This window comes from Moschus berezovskii, chromosome 4, assembly GCF_049115385.1.
Source record: "Moschus berezovskii isolate FMDL1 chromosome 4, NW_MosBer_1.0, whole genome shotgun sequence".
NCBI classification, from domain to species: domain Eukaryota; kingdom Metazoa; phylum Chordata; class Mammalia; order Artiodactyla; family Moschidae; genus Moschus; species Moschus berezovskii.
In genome coordinates this window covers 29,929,137-29,948,303 of record NC_142463.1, presented here as the reverse complement: position 1 = coordinate 29,948,303, position 19,167 = coordinate 29,929,137, and the positions used below count along the sequence as shown (strand labels likewise).

Below are 19,167 nucleotides of genomic sequence, written 5' to 3'. Positions count from 1 at the left end.
AGGTCAAGAGTACGGTGCATTTCAGCCCGAGTGGGCCGGTTTGGGGCCTGAATTTAAGTGCGCGCTGAAGGGTATTTCGGGCAGCGCGGCTGAAGGACTTCTTCGGGAGCGCGGTCCCTGTCACCGGGCTGGGGACGGGTTACAGCGGCGGCCAAGCGCACTGCGTTCAGGATGGAGAGCGTTCCGGGCCGCGCCCGGGCGAGCGAGTCCGGCAGCGGGAGTCCGGCGGGGGCTCCGGGGAGGTTCGGAGGGAACAGCCGTCAGCGCAGGGCAGGATCGCCGGCTCGGGGACGCTCCGCGCCGCGAGCTGGACTTCATTCCCGCCCCTCCCGATCCCGGGGGAACCTGTTGCTGGAGGAATGGGCGGGCGGCGGCGAACCCGCCATCGCCTCCGCCTGGGCCTCATGGCGGCCCTTTCGACCTAGACGCTGCGCGGCGCGGCCCCTCCCTTATCGCCTCTGTTTTTAAAAAAAAAAAAACGAAAGAAAGAAAAATCAGCCCCCAGCCCGCCCCCGTGACCCGCGGGCCCCGCGGCTGCTCGTGCGGCTTCCGGGAGCGGAGGCGCGGCCCCGCGGGCCGGAGGAGGCGGAGGCGGAGGCGGAGGCCAACATGGCGGCGCGCGGGGCTGGGCCGGGCCGCCGCCGCTGCTGAGCGCCCACCGCCGCAGCGCGGCTCGCGGGGCCCACGCCCGCGCCCAGCCCGGCCCGGCGGCCGCGGAGCGCGCAGCCCGGGAGCGCACGGGCCCGCCCGGGCGCGGGGACGGCGCGGAGGCAGCGCTGCTGGGCCCGCCAGGCCCCGGACCCGCAGCTCCGCCGCTCGCCGGCCGGCGGGGCCCGGAGGCCGGAGCCATGGAGTCGGAGGAGGAGCAGCACATGACCACGCTGCTGTGCATGGGCTTCTCGGACCCCGCCACCATCCGCAAGGCCCTGCGCCTGGCCAAGAACGACATCAACGAAGCCGTGGCGCTGCTCACCAACGAGCGGCCGGGCCTCGACTACGGCGGCTACGAGCCCATGGACAGCGGCGGCGGCCCCGGCCCCGGGCCCGGCGGGGGCTCGCGGGGCGACGGCGGCGGCGGCGGCGGCGGCGACGGCCCCTCCCGCGGCGGGAGCACCGCAGGCGGCGGCGGGTTCGACCCCCCGCCCGCCTACCACGAGGTGGTGGACGCCGAGGTGAGCAGGGGCGACCCGTGCCCCCCGCGGGAGAGGCCAGCGGGCCGGAGTTCCGCGGGGAGGGGACACACCCCACCGGGCTTGAAGTGCGGAGGGCGCGTGGAGCAGGGGAGGCCCGGAGAAAGGGCAGACGGAGGTCCCCGGGCCGCGGTCAGGTGGGGAGTGGAGCCCGCAGGGTCAGGGCTGATGCGGGGCAGGGCTGCGCGGCAGGGTGGGGAGGGGTCTCTCGGGCTTTGAGCTGAGGTCACCAGCGGGGCAGGCCCGGGAAGGGGATGGGGAGGAGGGTCCAAAGCTGGCATCCCCGAGGTCGGGGAAGATGACACATTGGCCCGGAGTGTGTGATGGGGGATGGCGCGTGTTATCAGGCGGTCAGAAATGGGGTACTAGGAGACTAGGCGAGGACCCGAGATTTCGAGGCCCAGGGTTTCAGTGAAGGAGTGGGGGAAGGCACCAGGTTCAGAGTCAGAGAAAAAGTGGGATGGGCCAGCCAGAGTAAAGGCCTTTGCTGGGGTCAGAGGAGGACTTGAGGTTACGATGGGACTTGGGTTTTAGCCAAGGACCAGAAAAAAGAGGAGACTGGTCGGGGTCTAAAATGAAGAGGGACTGTGGCAGAGGCCAGGAATGACGATAATCGATATGAGAGGTGGGTGGGGGCGTCATCGATAAAATCAGGTATTAAAGCCATGGGGATTAGACTGAGAGAGGTTAGAGATAAGAGGCCAGGACAGAAGTCAGAGCTGAGGAGGGGCTCGGCAGTGATGGGACTGGAGTTGGAAGATGAAGCTGGGACCAAGTCTGGGTACTGGTCATCGATTAAGTCAGGAATGAGGGAAATCTAGACTGGAGAAAGGGGTTGTAGCAGTGAGGGTGTTCTGCAGAGGGACAGGGTGGGAAATAAGGAGAAAGGGCCAGCTAGGTGGAATGGCTTTGATCAGAGATCTCAAGAAGGGGGGAGACATTTCCTTCTGTTTAGTTTGAGATGTGAGCAAAGAACATGAGGGAGAAAACAGACTTTACCTCTCATTTTTTTTTAAAAAAGGATCAACCAGAAGCAACAGTGTTGGTGAATAATTCCTTTGCAGAAAAATGACAGCTCATGATAGGGATTTTGGTCCGATTTGCTGCATAGTACATTTCAAAGGTCCAGTAGAGCAGGTTGGCTTGCTTACTCTAGTGGTTTGGGTTTTTAAGTAGAGATGTGAATTTGGATAATTCTTAATAAAGCTAAGCCTCCTGAAAGAATTTTTTCATAAATAATATTGTCTTTTTAGTCACATGCTTTGGCAGCATGGACTTTTGATTGGGTAAAGTAGCTTGGGAAAGAAAGTGGCACTTCAAAAAACTAGATTTCTTCACAAGATCTCTTTGGTTTCCAGACTTCCACACACTTGATTGATTTCCCTCTGTTACCAGTAACTCAGCTGTATCATTGACTAGTGTATGGAAGTAAAGGTTGTAATTATTCCTACTTTGGGGGAAAGGTCCCATATAATTAAATAACTGTACTTAAATCGCTTTAAGAAATGAGCTTCTGTTTGCAAGCCCCCATCACTCCTCTCCTTGTTCCTTTTAGTTTTGACCCAGTTTTGAAATCAAGAAGAAAGCCACTGCTTTTTCTGAAGCTGCTTGTATAGTTCTTCAAAGTTCAGCATATCCTCATTTTGTGAAAAAACTTATTCTTTTTTTTTCTTTTATTACACCTTTTAATTTCCTGGAATTGCAAAATCAAAATAAATTATAATGCTTGGTGGTACTTTAACATTGACTGTACTAATGTATGTTTAAATACTAGTGTAAGCTGCCCTGCCTGAACATTTAAACACTAAGAATTGGAACTGGCTTCCTTTCACATGGATGACAGGCTGAGGAGTTTGCTTTCACGTAAAATCTAGAGAATCTATGACTTTTTGAAGACCCGTGTCAAGTTTTCATTTCCTCTTGACTTGTGGATTTGGCTCTACCGTTTAATTTTGCAAGGTCACAGAGTTGGAGGTGGGGGGTGCTACTGGTGACTGAGGAAGCTTTACCCAGAAGAAAACTGACAAGGATACAGGCACATGGGAACCTGGTGAGAATATTTAATCCAGTTGTTGCCTCTGTAGTTTTACAAATCTACTTGCATGCCGCATGTGCAGCTTGTTGGTCATTCTTGTCGACAATGGGAACCTGAGGCATTTGATCTTGGGAAATAGGGAGAAGCACTGATCATTGTTGAACATCTATATGGTGTCAGGTGCTGTTAGGTTCTTTATACATTGTAGTTAATCCCCAGTGAGGTAGTTAATAACATCACTATTTTAGAGCTATGTTTAGCTAGTGGCAAAATCTGAATTAGAAACTGGTCTCTTTGACTTCAAAGACTTTTTTTTCATTCTATTCAACTCATGGTTTAAGATTGAATTCATTTTTAGATAAAAAGGAAAAATAAAGAGGGAAAGAGACAAATTTGAGGTTCCTGTACAAGCTAGGAAAGATGTGGCTTGCAAGGGCTGAATCAAGGCATTGGGAATAGGATAATGAATAGAATGAAGGGAGAATCCTACCTTTTTAAAGAAGATTTAAGAAATTAATGCTTAGTTTGTCTCCTTGGTTTTACATACGCAAGCGGGCAAGCCCCATAGGGGAAGTGACATGTCCCCACAGAGTCAGTTCATGAAAGAGATGGGACTAGGATCCAGGCCCACTCACTGCAAGTCTAGTGCACTCTCTTCCTACCAGAAGCCTGCCTTTCAAATGAAAAAGGGACAGGACACAGTGAACAGTTGGAGAAAGGAAAGTGTAATGAACAAGGTGAAGATTGTCAGCTCTTGTATAATCTACTTGTTTTATTTCTTTAAAATGAGATCCTTGTCTGAATTATATAAATTTGTATTGATCCATTAGGAAATTTCAGTTTCAGTGTCCTCTTAAAAATGTTTGGAAATATACAGATCAAAATCCAATTGTTAAAAAATTTTGTATTTGTCATTTGGTAACAGGAACAGCCCTCTCATTTGGTAAGCATTTAATCCTTCCAGGTTCTGGGGCTGGAAACAGAATGTGGAGGTTGCATTCTGGTGGATCTTAGTGTAAGCCTCTAGTTTTACAAGAAGTGACTTCCCAAGGTCACGCAGTTAGGTAAATCAGTTTAGTAATTTGGTCTCGTGCTTTAATTAGGATTTGGTTGAAAAATTAAAATTTGGAAAGTAAAAGCAGTCAACTTCTGGTTCAGTAGCACCAAGGAGAATGCAGATAGAAAAGACTCAGATGTCTAGTAGAATGCGTAACACTGCACAGAAAGCCACTTTTTTAGATAATCTTCCAGTGACATAAAGGTACTGCTTTTTAGAAAGTTGTGCTGGGTGTAGACGTGTATTAATTCTCAGTGTCTTGGTCTGGATGGGATTTTGAAAAGTTCACCAGTTTTGATTTTGAATAGCATTACTTCACAACCTTTCTACAGCAGGTAGGAGTCTGCTCTATTATTAAAGAGAGTGAGATCTCACAGCTGCTCCAAATAACTTATCCAGATGTTTAACACCCCCAACTGTTAGAATTCTTCAGTGTTTCTTTTATGGTTAATGTTAGCCCCCTTGACCACGCTTCAGGGCATGCCCCCTGGTTCTGCCCTCCTAAGAGCTGGGATAGAGTTGGTCCTTTTAAGAACTGTGATCCTATCCAGAGAGTCAGAACTTAGAACCAGGAACCCTTTTAGGCACGTTTTAAAATTTAACACTTGTGCAATATACCTTACTTGTTACTAAGTTTCCTTGTTTTGTCTTTAGAAAATACTAAAATGGAATTTGTTTTGCAGGGAGAATTTTAACAGAAATACCTTAGTGTTGAGTTTCATGTTAATTGTTATTCCTAGAAGTGACGTTTAACGCTGTGATCTCACTAATATTGTGAACTCCTTGTTTTGTTCCTCTTTAATTGTGAATAGTCTTCTGGAAATATTTTGTCAGAAGTATTTGCATGATTTCATTGCTTTTTTGTTAAGAGCCCCAAAGTTGGTCCTGGTAGAATATATATAAATCACATAAAAATCACATTAATTTGTAACTCCTTAACTTATTTTTGCCTCTTTTTTTTTCTTTTGGTATTAAATGGATAGTTATACATGAATTAAAATTATGCATTATATATTACATAATATACTAAGGTTTATATTAAAACTCATGTCTTTTTTTTCCTTTAAAATACACAATCCTAGCTCATTTGAATGTGGAGTAAATATCTTATAAATAAATTTTAATTATTTCTGATTTGAATATATGATTTACAGTTTCTGATCTGCTGTGACTTGTTAAATTAGAAAATGTGGAATCTATAAGTTTTAGAGTTAAAAAATAAAATAATTCCCAGGACTTCCTTGGCAATCCAGTGGTTAGGACTCTGTGCCTCAGTACAAGGGGCAGCAGTTCCATCCCTGGGCTGGGAACTAAGATTCTGCATACCATGGGGCAAGGCCAAAAAAAGAGAAAAAAAGAACTCCAGAATTCAGTTGAAAGTACATGAAAAATAGGGACTCTGAAAGATTAATTTTGAAATAAGAATTTCTTTATAATCTAGTATATATGTGTCTCCTTTGCGAACTAGGCATATGAGTTCATCTGACTTGTAATTACCTGACCATTTGCTATTAGAGTGAATGTAATTTGGCATGAAAGAAGTACCTTTTGTGTATCAGTGAGGTGTATTCTAGTGAAATCATAGTAGGTAGGTACAGCTTTATGCAACATAATAATCCTGTTAGCTTAAAATTTGAAACCAGTAACAGTATTAGAAAAGTAAATGTTGTTTTAATAATTTGAGGAAAGAATTTCAACCATAATATAACCTAAATAGCAGACATCAAGGTATTCCACAGCTTCATGCTTACTGCTCAAAAAGCATATAATGTGGATTTTATTTGAATTTGAGTGCAAAGATGAAAACTTGTTGCTTTTAATAAGAATTATTATATTTAGGAAGATTTGGTTCAGTAATAATTTTCCTGTCTGTGGAGTTCAGTTTTCCCAGAAGTTTTTCTTATTTGAAGTACCAAAGAGAAATGAGAAGGAAAATATATAAGATTAAACCATTTCAGAACACCCTCATATTCCGCATGTACTCAGGATCATGCACTTCACTTGTTTGTGTTTTTAGTTTGTTTTTATTTTACTTATTTAGTTGCTTTTATTTTTGACAGTTGTGGGTCTCTGCTGCTGCTCATGCTTCTCTCTAGTTGCGGCGAGTTGGGGGGCTCCCCTAAAGTTGCAGTGCACCGGCTTCTCATTGCGGCGGCTTCTCTTGCTGTGTAGCTCGGGCTCTAGAGAATGAGGGCTTCAGCAGCTGAGGCGTGTGAGGTCAGTAGTTGTGGTTCACGGGCTCTAGAGCAGACTCAGTAAATTGTGGCATGGGCTCAGTTGCTCCGCAGCATGTGGGATCCTCCCGGATCAGAGGTCAAACCTGTGTCTCCTGCACTGGCAGGTGGATTCTCTACCACTGAGCCACCAGGGAAGTCCTAGCTGTTTTGTCTTTTTTTAAAACATAGTTCAAATAAGCTTTAATATTAGGTTTCCTATAAAATTAGAAGTGTTTTGCAGTAGTGGACTCCAGGCATGAGGTGATGAGCTGCTGGAGGCAAACAAAGTAGTGAGAAGTGACAAGTAGCTCAGGGATAAAGGAGGGAGGGGCAGGAAACTGAAGGCAAAGCAGTGTGTATGGAGCGATGTCCAACGGCTTTGTGTGCTGCATGCCCCCGAGAGGCTGTTTTTACTGATGCCGTGCTCCAGAAAAGGTTACAGTCTGTTCTGTTTAAGAAAGTTCAGGAATGTGTAATACATTTTACCACGGTTTTGATTTTGAAAATAAGAAGAAAGTTGGGCGTATAAAGAAATAAGCATTAAGGTACCTGGAAAATTGAGATACAAGGGACGTATCAGCCTGAGACTTTTGCATTGTGGAGGCATTGCTAAGAAAGTTGTACTTCACTTTCAAGAGTAGATGTTTTTTCTCGCCTTCCTTCCAGGGAGTTTTACTTTCTTTTTTAAGTTTGTATTTCTCATTCTCATTATTATAATAGGAATTTTTATTATTCAGTATTGAAATACTTTTCAGTCACAACTGAGTTGTAAAATTTTTTTCTTAAGCTCATATTGGTAGTAAGTGACATTAGATTTGGTGTATTTTTATTTGTTCTGAAGAAAAGAGCTAACACAATTAAGTTGGCATTTCATTTTGATAATCTTTACCAAAATTGAAATACTTTAACCATGAAGCAGGAATCTTTAGCCATGAAGGTGGAATCTTTTTCTGGGGCTAAGTTGAAGATTTTATGTTTCTTCTTGGAAATAAGTAATATCCTTCAGTGCCCACCAAAGTTTTCTCACTTTTTAAGTTCCAGTATAGTTTGCTTTCTTGTAGTATCTTGTTTCAGCTATGTGCATTGTAAAATTCAGTTGACAGCATTTGATATACTTTTACTTAAGTTTAAAATGTTTATGTTAGAAATATTTTATTAAAAAAGTAAATATGATACATTCTTTATCAGTAGGCTTCCAAAATGGTTTCTGAAGTTAAAAAATTCTCCAGAAAGATTTGTTAGTCGCTGTTGCCAGTACTTTTCAATTTCTACTTTGTCTTCTTTTAGAATCTAGTTTTCATAAACAGATCAAAATTTTCAGGCTTTTTTTCCCCCTTCTTTCCATTCCTCACTCATATTGGCAGTTTTGGTTGAAAATTGAATTGCTTTCTGCAACTTACCATTAGAAGCCTACCGTGTAGCATTTTAGTAGCAATTTAAAATACAGATCCTAAAAACTATGAAGGTATTTCATACTGCCAATGGCAACACCATCTGTCAATTGTTTAATTTATTTAAGATTCCTTATTTTGTCTTCTTATCAAGTAGCCTGTTAATTCTACCGTAAATATCTCTCCTGCCCTCTCTGTTACTGTTCCGGTTTTGTTCCTGTCCCTTTCTTACTGTTTCTCTGTGCCACTCATGGGTACCAGAATGATCTTTGTAAAATATAAATTTTAGGTATGAGATAACCTTGCTTATGCAGAGTATATCATGAGAAACGCTGGGCTGGAAGAAGCACAAGGTGGAGTCAAGATTGTCAGGAGAAATATCAGTAACCTCAGATATGTAGATGACACCACCCTTATGTCAGAAAGTGAAGAGGAACTAAAAAGCCTCTTGATGAAAGTGAAAGAGGAGAGTGAAAAAGTTGGCTTAAAGCTCAACATTCAGAAAACTAAGATCATGGCATCCGGTCCCATCACTTCATGGGAAATAGATGGGGAAACAGTGGAAACAGTGTCAGACTTTATTTTTTTGGGCTCCAAAATCACTGCAGATGCTGATTGCAGCCATGAAATGAAAAGACGCTTACTCCTTGGAAGGAAAGTTATGACCAACCTAGATAGCATATTAAAAAGCAGAGACATTACTTTGCCAGCTAAGGTCCGTAGTCAAGGCTATGGTTTTTCCAGTGGTCATGTATGGATGTGAGAGTTGGACTGTGAAGAAAGCTGAGCACTGAAAAATTGATGCTTTTGAACTGTGGTGTTGGAGAAGACTCTTGAGAGTCCCTTGGACTGCAAGGAGATCCAACCAGTCCATTCTGAAGGAGATCAGTCCTGGTTGTTCGTTGGAAGGACTCATGTTGAAGCTGAAGCTCCAATACTTTGGCCACCTCATGCGAAGAGTTGACTCACTGGAAAAGACCCTGATGCTAGGCGGGATTGGGGGCAGGAGGAGAAAGGGACAACAGAGGATAAGATGGCTGGATGGCATCACCGACTCAATGTACATGAGTTTGGGTGAACTCGGGGAGTTGGTGATGGACAGGGAGGCCTGGCGTGCTGCGATTCATGGGGTCGCAAGGAGTTGGACACGACTGAGCGACTGAACTGAACTGAACCTTGCTTAAAAATGTTTGGTGGTTCCTTAATTCCTGTAGGTAAAATCTGAACTCCTTTCTTTCAAGATCTCCATACTTATCCATCCCATCATGCCTCTTGCCTTCCAGTGCCATGTTCTCCCTTGCAGTTCAGGGGCCATCTGTTCCCTCACTCTCATCCCCAAACCTCAGTAAGCATGTGTCTGGCTAACATGGATTTATTCTTCAAGATACCTTAAATGCCATTTCTCTTCAAGGCATGCTTGTCTCACATGGCCACATTCTCCCAATGGCATTTTGTAGGTATACCAAGTAAAGAAATCATATTTTAGCTAAGACGGAGGTGTATTTACATGTATGTATCTGTATTTCCACTGTACTTGAGGAGCAGTATTATTTCTTTTTATCTCTGTGTCCCTCGGACCCCTGGCTCACAGTGTTTGACTCAGTAAATAACTAAATGAATGGAGGAGGAATACCTTAAGGGAAATAAAAAATCAAATGGCATTTGAAAGAATATTAAACCAGGAATTTGGGATATAGTACATTTCTCTTCAGGGTTCTGTTGATTGCTAACTATAAGTCTATTGGGCAAGTCAGTTTGCCTCTCTGAGCCTCAGTTTTCTCGTCCATGAAATGGGCATCTTGCACTAAATCTGTGGTTAATTTTCATTCTTTAATCTCATTGAGAAGTTAAAAGGTATAAGGCCTTTCAGAAAATAGCATGTGTAAATATACGCACTTGGTTTTCTAAATAAACATGCTAAACACAAATGGCTGTTATTTTTGGGTGATGGCGTATACAGGTAATTCTCTTCTGTTTTACTGAATTAAAAAAAGATTAAGTTTTTTAAAAGTATATAAACTCTATTAAATGAAGACAAACCAAAGTCTGGTGTCCATTAAAAATGAAAGTAGCTTTAAAAATTGATTAAAGTATTTCATGATTCTTGGGAAAATTTTGCCTAGATTCTAAAATTGTTTTAAAACTTTGCAACTGAGGAAAGTTAAATATAGGAAGGTTTTGTGTTTTATGTAACTGAAAAACAGGAAAAAGTATATTGCTTCCTAACATAAAATTGGGAACTTTTTTTTAATCTAAATTTCATGTTTGATTATATACTTACTAGATAGTTCCTAATTCTAGCTGTAAGAAGACTGGCTCGGAAGATGTGGTTCAGCAGGACTTTTCGAATTTGAGTCACATTTTGAGCTTTAATGGAGCTTCTGTTTAGTTGCTTTTCCTGCCTTTCTCCTTTTCTCCATGTTCCCCCCATCCCTCAAGCATTTTGACTTGTTGACTGATTTTAGGGCTTTGTTATCTATGATTCAGGTTATGTTTGGACTCACCCTTACATTAACCTGCCAGCATTTAGAGACTCTCTGAGATCTGTGACTCTGTCTTGGAAACAGCTGTTTTTAAAACATAGATTTTTTTTTTGTTTAGCTTTGCTTCACCAAAGGGATGGAACAGAGATGCATACCTGGCCAACAAGGCCTTCCCTTGTCACCTGTGATTTCTGGGACTTGTAGCGCTGCTACAGGGAGGCCTGGTATGCTGCGGTTCCTGGGGTTGCAAAGAGCCAGACACGACTGAGGAACTGAACTGAACTGAGCACCGCCACTCATGACTGGGGCTCATGGTGGGCTCCGGACAGTCTCATCTGCTGTTTTCAAGAAGACACGATTGACGTGACTTAGCAGCAGCAGCAGCTGTTTTCAAGAAACAGTCCACTCACTTGACTCTTTTCGGTCATTGGTTCCCCTTAATGTACTCTTTCACATCTACTTACTTATTTTAAGAGGGCAAGACTGCTGTTTCAGGAATTTTTATTAAAATACTGGAAAAAGATAGAGAGTTCTTAGAAGAGTTCTCTGATTTACATTAAATAAAGATAGAAATCAAATTCCAATGATAAAAACAGGCATTATACCCAAAATGTCAGAGCAGCAAGACAGGTAATAGTCCGTTGAATAAAACACTTAAGTGTACCTTCATTCAGTAGGTTTTTATTGAGCATTGAACCTATGCTAGTCACGGAGTAGATGTTGGGAATACAGGAGTGAACCAATCACAGAGTCCCTTCTCTGTTACAGTTTCCTTTGCTCCATGTCCCATAAACATAATGTTACAATTCAGAAAATTAAGGCCTTGAAGAGTTGTCCTTTAAGTATGAAGAGATTAGATCTCTCCAAAGCATTTGAATAGTGCCTCAAGAATTTTTTTGTGATGTAATTTGATCTATAGTGGTATCCATTGCCAGGAAACCAAGTGATACTGTTTTTTCAAGTGATACTTCTTTTAGTGCCATGGAATGTACAGAATTTGTGTTTACTTGTTGCATGTTTAATATTAGGTTAATAATTCTCTCAACTAGTACCTCTTTTAAGAATGGTGCTATTTCAGCTAAATGTCATTATGTTTTATCCTAAAATCATATTTGTGCATTTTTTCCCCCAAGAAAGAGAAATTGCTCTTAGAAACTGGCCTTTTTTTTAGGCTAAAAATCTCTTATAATTGTTGATAATACCCCCAGAAAAAGATTGTTTTTAAAGCTAAATGAAAAACTTGTCGGTTATTAATAACATTAGGAATCCTTAGTTTATTATCAATGTTTGTGGGGGGGTGTTTAGTTTTATGTTGGAATGTTTTATGTTTACTAAAATACTTTTAAAAGGTTAATACTTTTCATTTTGTTAGATTTCCTTCTGCTTCATTTGAAATGTTTTTAAATGAAACATTTAAACAACAGTAGCAACAGATCATCCTATATTTCACTAGTTTGTATATCATATTTGGCTTTGAGAATATATCTGTTGTCTGTTGAGCAATCAGTATTCTCAGTTATACCAGGCAAAAAATGTATGTGTAATATATAAGACTTGTACTGTAAAAAGCAGTTGGTTAATGAGATGTGTGCAGACATACTGACATGTGTAGAGAATAACAAGCAAGTCCTGTTTGCTTTTCATTACTTTGGGGGTTTTATGATTGGAGTGTAAAACATGTCTGTGGTAAAGAAGTTCCAAGTATTTGTTAACGAGAATCAAATATCAGAATCCATGCTGAGTTACCTTGTATTCACCCAGTTCACAGTAATTTTAACATAGGAGAGAAATATCAAGAATACTTGGCAAGGTACACTTTGTAAAACAAAATAATTATCTGTAGAACTAAGAGTATTTTCTGTCCTCTCCTCTCTCTGTTCCAATAAAAATGTTAAAAGTTGTAAATTTAAAGATGAAGGTTGAAGATGTGTTTCAAAGCTGGAAGAGACCATCGGGATCTTGTGATGTTACAGCTCATCAGTTTAGGGGTAAGGACCTTGACTCGGATCGTTAGCAATGTCAGGAAGGGAACTAGCTTTCTGCTTCTCAAGAAACGTTTTGTGCACTTGACCAAACTGTCTTTCTGACACGAGGAAGTCTTCTTTAGTATATCCTTCCTCATAAGCTTGCTGTATCGTCATCACCACCATTTCCTTTGTTAGATACTAGTTTCAGTTAGGGGGCAAAAAGTTGACACTTGATTCATTTTTTCCCCCTTGAGGATACTTGTCTTGTTTACCTTGCTTTCTCATTCAGCACTTTCTAATGTCAGCAGCTACTGGTAAGTTTATGAAAGGCAGTGCGGACTTAGGAGAGGAAGGTTGAAGAAGCGCGGTCATTTGTGAAGGAGCGGTGTCCCTTTGTCTACTGAGCATCTTCATAAACCTGACATGGATTAGTGGTTCCCTGCCTGAGTGGCCACAGTTGTACATAGGTACTGATAGTTTAAAATAAGCTTAATAGTTAGTATATCCATTTCTTGAAATAACATATGCCTAATTTGTATATCTTTTACTTTCTTAAAAATGCCTTTTTGTTCTCTATGTATCAAATATAGTGATTATCATCAATATCCACTGGGAAATATTATCCACCTGTAGGTTTGAAATAAAAACATTTTGAATGATACTTTGAAAGGCTAGTAATACTCTTAAAAACATGACACTTGCATTCATTATATATTTTAATGAATATAGAAATAAAACATAGTGTGTGTTGATTTACTCTTAGAGGATCCATTTTAAAAAATTAGCCTTAAAATATGCCAAGTTCTTTTATGACTCCCATCGTATACACATACTTTTCCTTCTACCTGGCCTGTTCCCCTCAACCTTCACCCCTAAGGAAAGGGGAATTCTCTTGTTGTATTGGACCAGGAGAATTAGTCCAACCGCACTATGTGACATCAGTTTGATCCTTGCGCTCGATCCTTTCTCCACAAAGTAGATTTAACACAAGCTTGTAGTTGGCAAAGTTAGATATTGAACATACTCCTATTTCAGTCTCGTGAGTCCCATGAAATTCCAGGTGTTAACCAAAGCACATGTACTGTTAGTTAGGTTTGCTGCTGGTTTTCTTTTAGAGCTTGATGTCTTCTATTCCACTTCCTCCTAGTCAGTCTTCCCCTCTACCCAGTTAAAAGTCCCTTCTTGAGTTTGAATAGAAACCCTTACATACCGTGCTCAGTCATAGCATGTATCCCCTTGTATTGGAATTATTTATATATTTGCTACCCAGACTGAATTGTCAGTCTTTTGAGGTCAGGGTCTGATCATCTCTATTTACCACAAAGTCCAGGGGAACACTTGACATTTGTTGTTTTCAGTCACTCAGTTATGTCTGGCTCTTTGCAACCCCATGGACTGCAGCACGCTAGGCTTCCCTGTTCTTCACTATTTCCCAGAGTTTGCTCAAACTCACATCCATTGAGTCAGTGATGCCATCTGACAATCTCGTCCTCTGTTGTCCCCTTCTCCTCCTGCCTTCAATCTTTCCCGACATAAAGGTCTTTTCCAGTGAGTTGGCTGTTCATATCAGGTGGCCAAAGTACTGGTGCTTCAGCTTCAGCATCAACCCTTCCCATGAATATTCAGGCTTGTTTCCTTAGGTTTGACTGGTTTGATCTCCTTGATGTCCAAGGGACTCTCAAAAATCTTCACCAGCACCACAGTTTGAACGTATCAATTCTTTGACCCTCAGCCATTTTATTGTCCAGCTCTCACATCTGTACGTTACTGCTGGAAAAACCATAGCTTTGACCATACAGATCTTTGCTGGCAAAGTAATATCTCTGTTTTTTGGTACTCTGTCTAGGTTTGTCATAGCCTTTCTTCCAAGGAGCAAGTATCTTTTAATTTCATGGCTGCGGTCACCATCTGCAGTGATTTTGGAGCCCCCAAAAATAAAATGTCACTGTTTCCATTGTTTCCTTGTCTGTTTGCCATGAAGTGATGGGACCGGATGCTGTTAATTTCCTTTTTTGAATGTTGATTTTCAGGCCAGCTTTTTCACTCTCCTCTTCACCTTCATCAAGAGCCTCTTCAGTTCCTCTTTGCTTTCTGTCATAAGGGTGGTGTCATATGTGTATCTGTTGTTATTGATATTTCTCCTGACAATCTTGATTCTAGCTTGTGATTCTTCCAGCCCAGAATTTCACATGATGTACTCTGCATATAAGTTAAATAAGCAGGGTGACAATATACAGCCTTGACATACTCCTTTCCCAATTCGGAAAGGAGTATGTGGTTGTCTGAGGGGGCCACGCTTGACATAGGAGGTACTAAATAAAAAAATCTGATCTGGAAAATATTTAGTTTGCGTCAGCATTTTGGAACACATTTTCTTCCATTCACGTACATCAAGTAATGTTGGAAATGGTGCATTTATCAGTGTAATAATGATTAATGATGTTACTGTTAATCCAAGTGAGTTTATTTTGAAGTAAAGCTATGGAGACCCTGCTCAATTTTTTTTTAACCCCTCCTTTCATACTCCAGTTTCTTAAAGTGAATCTTGCCTGAAATAGCCTATACCATAGCTTGAAGGTAAGAAGTATTTTGGTAGCCCTATAGCAGATTTCTGTCATGGTATTTTCATTGTTTTACAGTTTGTAGAGGGCTTCCCAGGTGGTACAGTGGTAAAGAATCTACCTGCAATGCAGGTTCGATTCCTGGGTCAGGAAGGCCCCCTGGAGGACGAAATGGCAACCCACTACAGTATTCTTGCCTAGATAATCCCATGGAGAGGGGAGCCTAGTGGACTATAATCCAGGGGGTCGCAAAGAGTTAAACACGACTTTGCGTCTGAGCACACACACCACACACAGTTTGTGGCAACTTTTTTTGAACTGTTGCCAGTATCTTTCTAATGGACACCATTTTGGACATAATGCATTAAATGTGAAGTTGGTATTCAGCATCACTCCCTCTGCTTTGTAATAGAAAAATACTGTACACAGGAAAGAACATAATGTATGGTCAATTCAGTCATGTCCAGCTCCTTGCGACCCCATGGACTGCAGCACACTAGGTTTCCCTGTCCATCACCAACTCCTGGAGCTTACGCAAACACATGTCCAAACTCGAGTCGGTCATGCCATCTAACCATCTTATGCCCTGTCGTCCCCTTCTCCTCTGCCTTCAGTCTTTCCCAGCATCAGGGTCTTTTCCAGTGAGTCAATTCTTCGCATCAGGTGGCCAAAGTATTGGAGCTTCAGCTTCAGCATCAGTCCTTCCAATGAATATTCAGGGTTGATTTCCTTTAGGATTGACAAGTTGGATCTCCTTGCAGTGCAAGGGACTCTCAAGAGTCTTCTCCAACACCACAATTCAAACGCATCAACTCTTCAGCACCCAGTTTTCTTTGTGGTCCAACTCTCACATCCATACATGACTTAGAAGAAACAAAATTTTTTTTAGCCTTTGTTGGACTATTTACCAGTCTGTTCTTATTACATGTCTTAGTTGAGCTCAGCTTCAATAAGGAGAAGATTATTTTCAGAAACTATCACTTCTGGAAAAGAAAGAAAAATAGGATACAGAATAATTATAATAGTAAACTGATATTTAGTGTCTTTTCTGTTTTAGATTGTCTTGTTTCATTTATTAATATAATAATGATTAATGATATTACTGTTAATCCAAGTGAGTTTATTTTTAGGTAAAGCTATTGAGACACTAATTGGTTTTTACCCCTCCTTCCTTACCCTAATGTAAAAGAAAAAAACAAAAAGGTGTGTGTAAAAGTAGGAAGAGAAAGGAAACAGTAGTATGGGACGCATTTATGCAGCACTGAACAAATATTTGTTGAATGCCTTTGGCACTGGTCTGGCTTCTTATTGCTTCTTAGAAGCTCGTAGCCTATTGCAGTGATCCTGAAGGGTAGTAGGGGTAATCAGCAACAGATCAGGTTGTGTTTTCAGGATGACTTGTCCCCAACAGGGACCCCAGTTATCCCAGGAGTGGAGAGGATTGGGTAAAAGTACTTAATAAAGCTTTAAAGCTTTAGAAAAGGTGTTTGTGCTCTGACCAATGACAAATCCAATGTGTATGTAATGTGATTTGTATACTAGATGAATTTTTCCAAAATTTTTATCTTGAGCGATTTCTAGCCTACAGAAAAGTTGGAAGACCAGTACAGTGAACACTTGCATACCTTTCACCTGGATTCAACATTTACAAACATTCTGTCACACTGACTTTATCTCGCCTGTCTCTAAAGACAAACACCTGCACACACGCACGTTTTTTTTTCCTGAACCTTTTGAACATAAGTTGCAAAAACATTGTCCAACAGAACCACAATAGCATTGTCTCAACCGAAGGAATTTAGCAGTACATTAATATTCTCTATTATTTGGTCCATATTTTGATTTTCCCACTTGTACCAAAAATATCCTTTATAAATGTTTTAAAAAACAGTCCAGGATTGAATCAAAAATTATCATCTCACACCTGTCAGAGTGACTGCCATCTAAAAGAATACAAATGACAAACGTTAGCGAGGGTGTGGAGAAAAGGGAACCTTTGGTGTAGTCACTGTGGAAGACAGTATGGAAGTTTCTCAAAAAGCTAAACATAGAACTACCGTGTGAGCTGGCAATTCCACTCTTGAGTGTATATCTGAAAACAAAACAAAACACTGATTTGAAAAGATACATACATGCTGATGTTCATAGCAGCATTACTTATAATTGCCAAAGTATGGAAGCAACTTAAGTGTCCATCAACAGATGAATAGATAAAGGAGATGTGTATCGGTTCAGTGCAGTTCAGTCGCTCAGTCGTGTCCGACTCTTTGCGACCCCATGAATCACAGCACGCCAGGCCTCCCTGTCCATCACCAACTCCCGGAGTTCACTCAAACTCATGTCCATCGCATTGGTGATGCCATCCAGCCATCTCATTCTCTGTTGTCCCCGACTCCTCCCACCCCCAATCCCTCCCAGCATCAGAGTCTTTTCCAATGAGTCAGCTCATCACATGAGGTGGCCAAAGTATTGGAGTTTCAGCTTTAGCATCAGTCCTTCCAATGAACACCTGGGATCTATCTCCTTTAGAATGGACTGGCTGGATATATATATACACATATACATACACACAAAGAAATACTACGTAGCCATAAAAAAGAATGAAATGTTGCCAGTTGCCATAACATGGATAGACGTGGAGAGCGTTATGCTAAGTGAAATAGGTCAAGAAAGATATACTGTATGATACTACTTAAATGTGGACTCTGAAAAATAAAACAAACTAGTGAATATCACAACAAAGGAGTGGAGTCACAGATAAAGTGAACAAACAGTGGGGAGAGGAGACGGGAGGGGCAACATAAGCGTAAAGGATTGAGAGGATAAGCTGTTAGGTATAAAATAGGGCGCAAGGATGTATAGTACAACATGGGAGTATAGCAGACATTTTATAATAACTACAAATGGAATAGAACCTTTAAAAAAATCATGATAAAGTACTAGGCCCCATATTAAGCACTTCAGATGTATCACTGTGTTGGGAAAAAATACAGGACTGAATAAAAAATTATGCGTTGCATTTGGTTATCATATCCCTTTAATGTAGATTCTAGAATAGTCTTTATATCATTTTAGTCTTTTGATATTGACATTTTCAAAAATAACCCAGTTCTCGTCTCATATTGTTAAAAGATTTTATAATTGAATCATTTTAAATATACAAGAAAGTTTTATCATTGTCTATTAAGGTAATAGGGAAAACTGAACAAAAATATTAACTTCCTTCATGACGTAACTTGTTTCTCTTTAATAAGACTGCACTTACAGTCATCTTTATTTTGATCTTTTATAGAATTTTAGCATTTTTAGAGCCAAAGAGGGATCTTAGATCTATAGGTAAATGTTTTCATTTCAAAGCTGATACTAAAGTTAAGTGTGAAGATGCCAAGTCGTACGGAAGACTGTGGTTCCCAGCCAGCGGGCACGTGGTAATGTCCGGAGGCCTTTTTGGTTGTCAGGAGAGGGGGACCACTGGCACACAGTGGGCCGAGGCCTGGGATGTTGCCACCCATCCCACGGTGCACAGGGCAGCCCCTCAGCGGAGGGCTGTCCACCCTAAAATGCCAGTGGTGCCGGGGCTAAGAAGCCCTGCCCTGAGACCCTACAGCTAGTGGTGAGCTTAAACCAGCGTGTCTTCACCCTCAGTTCTGTGTTCTTTCCACACACAAAACGTCCAGTGCCTTACTTTCACTCCCTTTCGTTCTCCCTGGCTTCATTCTCCGTTTCTGCACTTTGAAACTTTTTTGTTAAGCCTAATGCATTTCTTTATGCCTGTAAGGATTAAGGTGAATTAGAGCCTATTACCAGAAGAGCATGGAATATCTTTTTAAAAGAGAAATATGGAAGTGTTTTCAGTGGAGTTTTGTTCCTGTAAGCAAAAGTGTGGGCAAAATAACCTTTTAAGAGCAGTTTAGAGAACCATAACAGATCTTTACTTTGTTTATTTGAGGTTTGCCTTTACAGCATTTTTACATACATTATTTTGCTTAGTACTCACAAAGCCCATTTGTAGTTACAAGCAAGCAAATCTCAGTCTCCTTTTCACAAGTGTAGAAATGAAGGGTCACAGAAAATACTATATCCCATCTGACTGTGGTCTGGTAGGTATTAGTTTAAATTACATGGAGAGAGATTTCAGTTGAACTTTGTGCGGAAAAAGGAACAGGCGGCCTTAAAGTGTCATAGGCTTTTGGTTACTAGACCTATTTAGGCAGAAGCGCTGGGACATTTCTGAAGTTGTGGAAGGCAGATTCTTTACCGTCTGAGC

General features: G+C 41.5%; 1 protein-coding gene across 3 annotated transcripts in view; it reads left to right on the top strand.

Moving 5' to 3' along the window:
- The first annotated feature begins 602 nt into the window (after window positions 1-602).
- The window catches only part of USP24 (ubiquitin specific peptidase 24), a 140,481-nt gene continuing 121,916 nt past the window's right edge, over window positions 603-19,167 (top strand). For all 3 annotated transcript variants that reach the window (XM_088835328.1, XM_055403730.2, XM_088835329.1), the window contains exon 1: window positions 603-1,172. In XM_088835328.1, coding sequence (XP_088691454.1) covers window positions 849-1,172 — 324 coding nt within the window. In that variant the 5' untranslated portion in view covers window positions 603-848. The remainder of the gene's footprint in view (window positions 1,173-19,167) is intronic.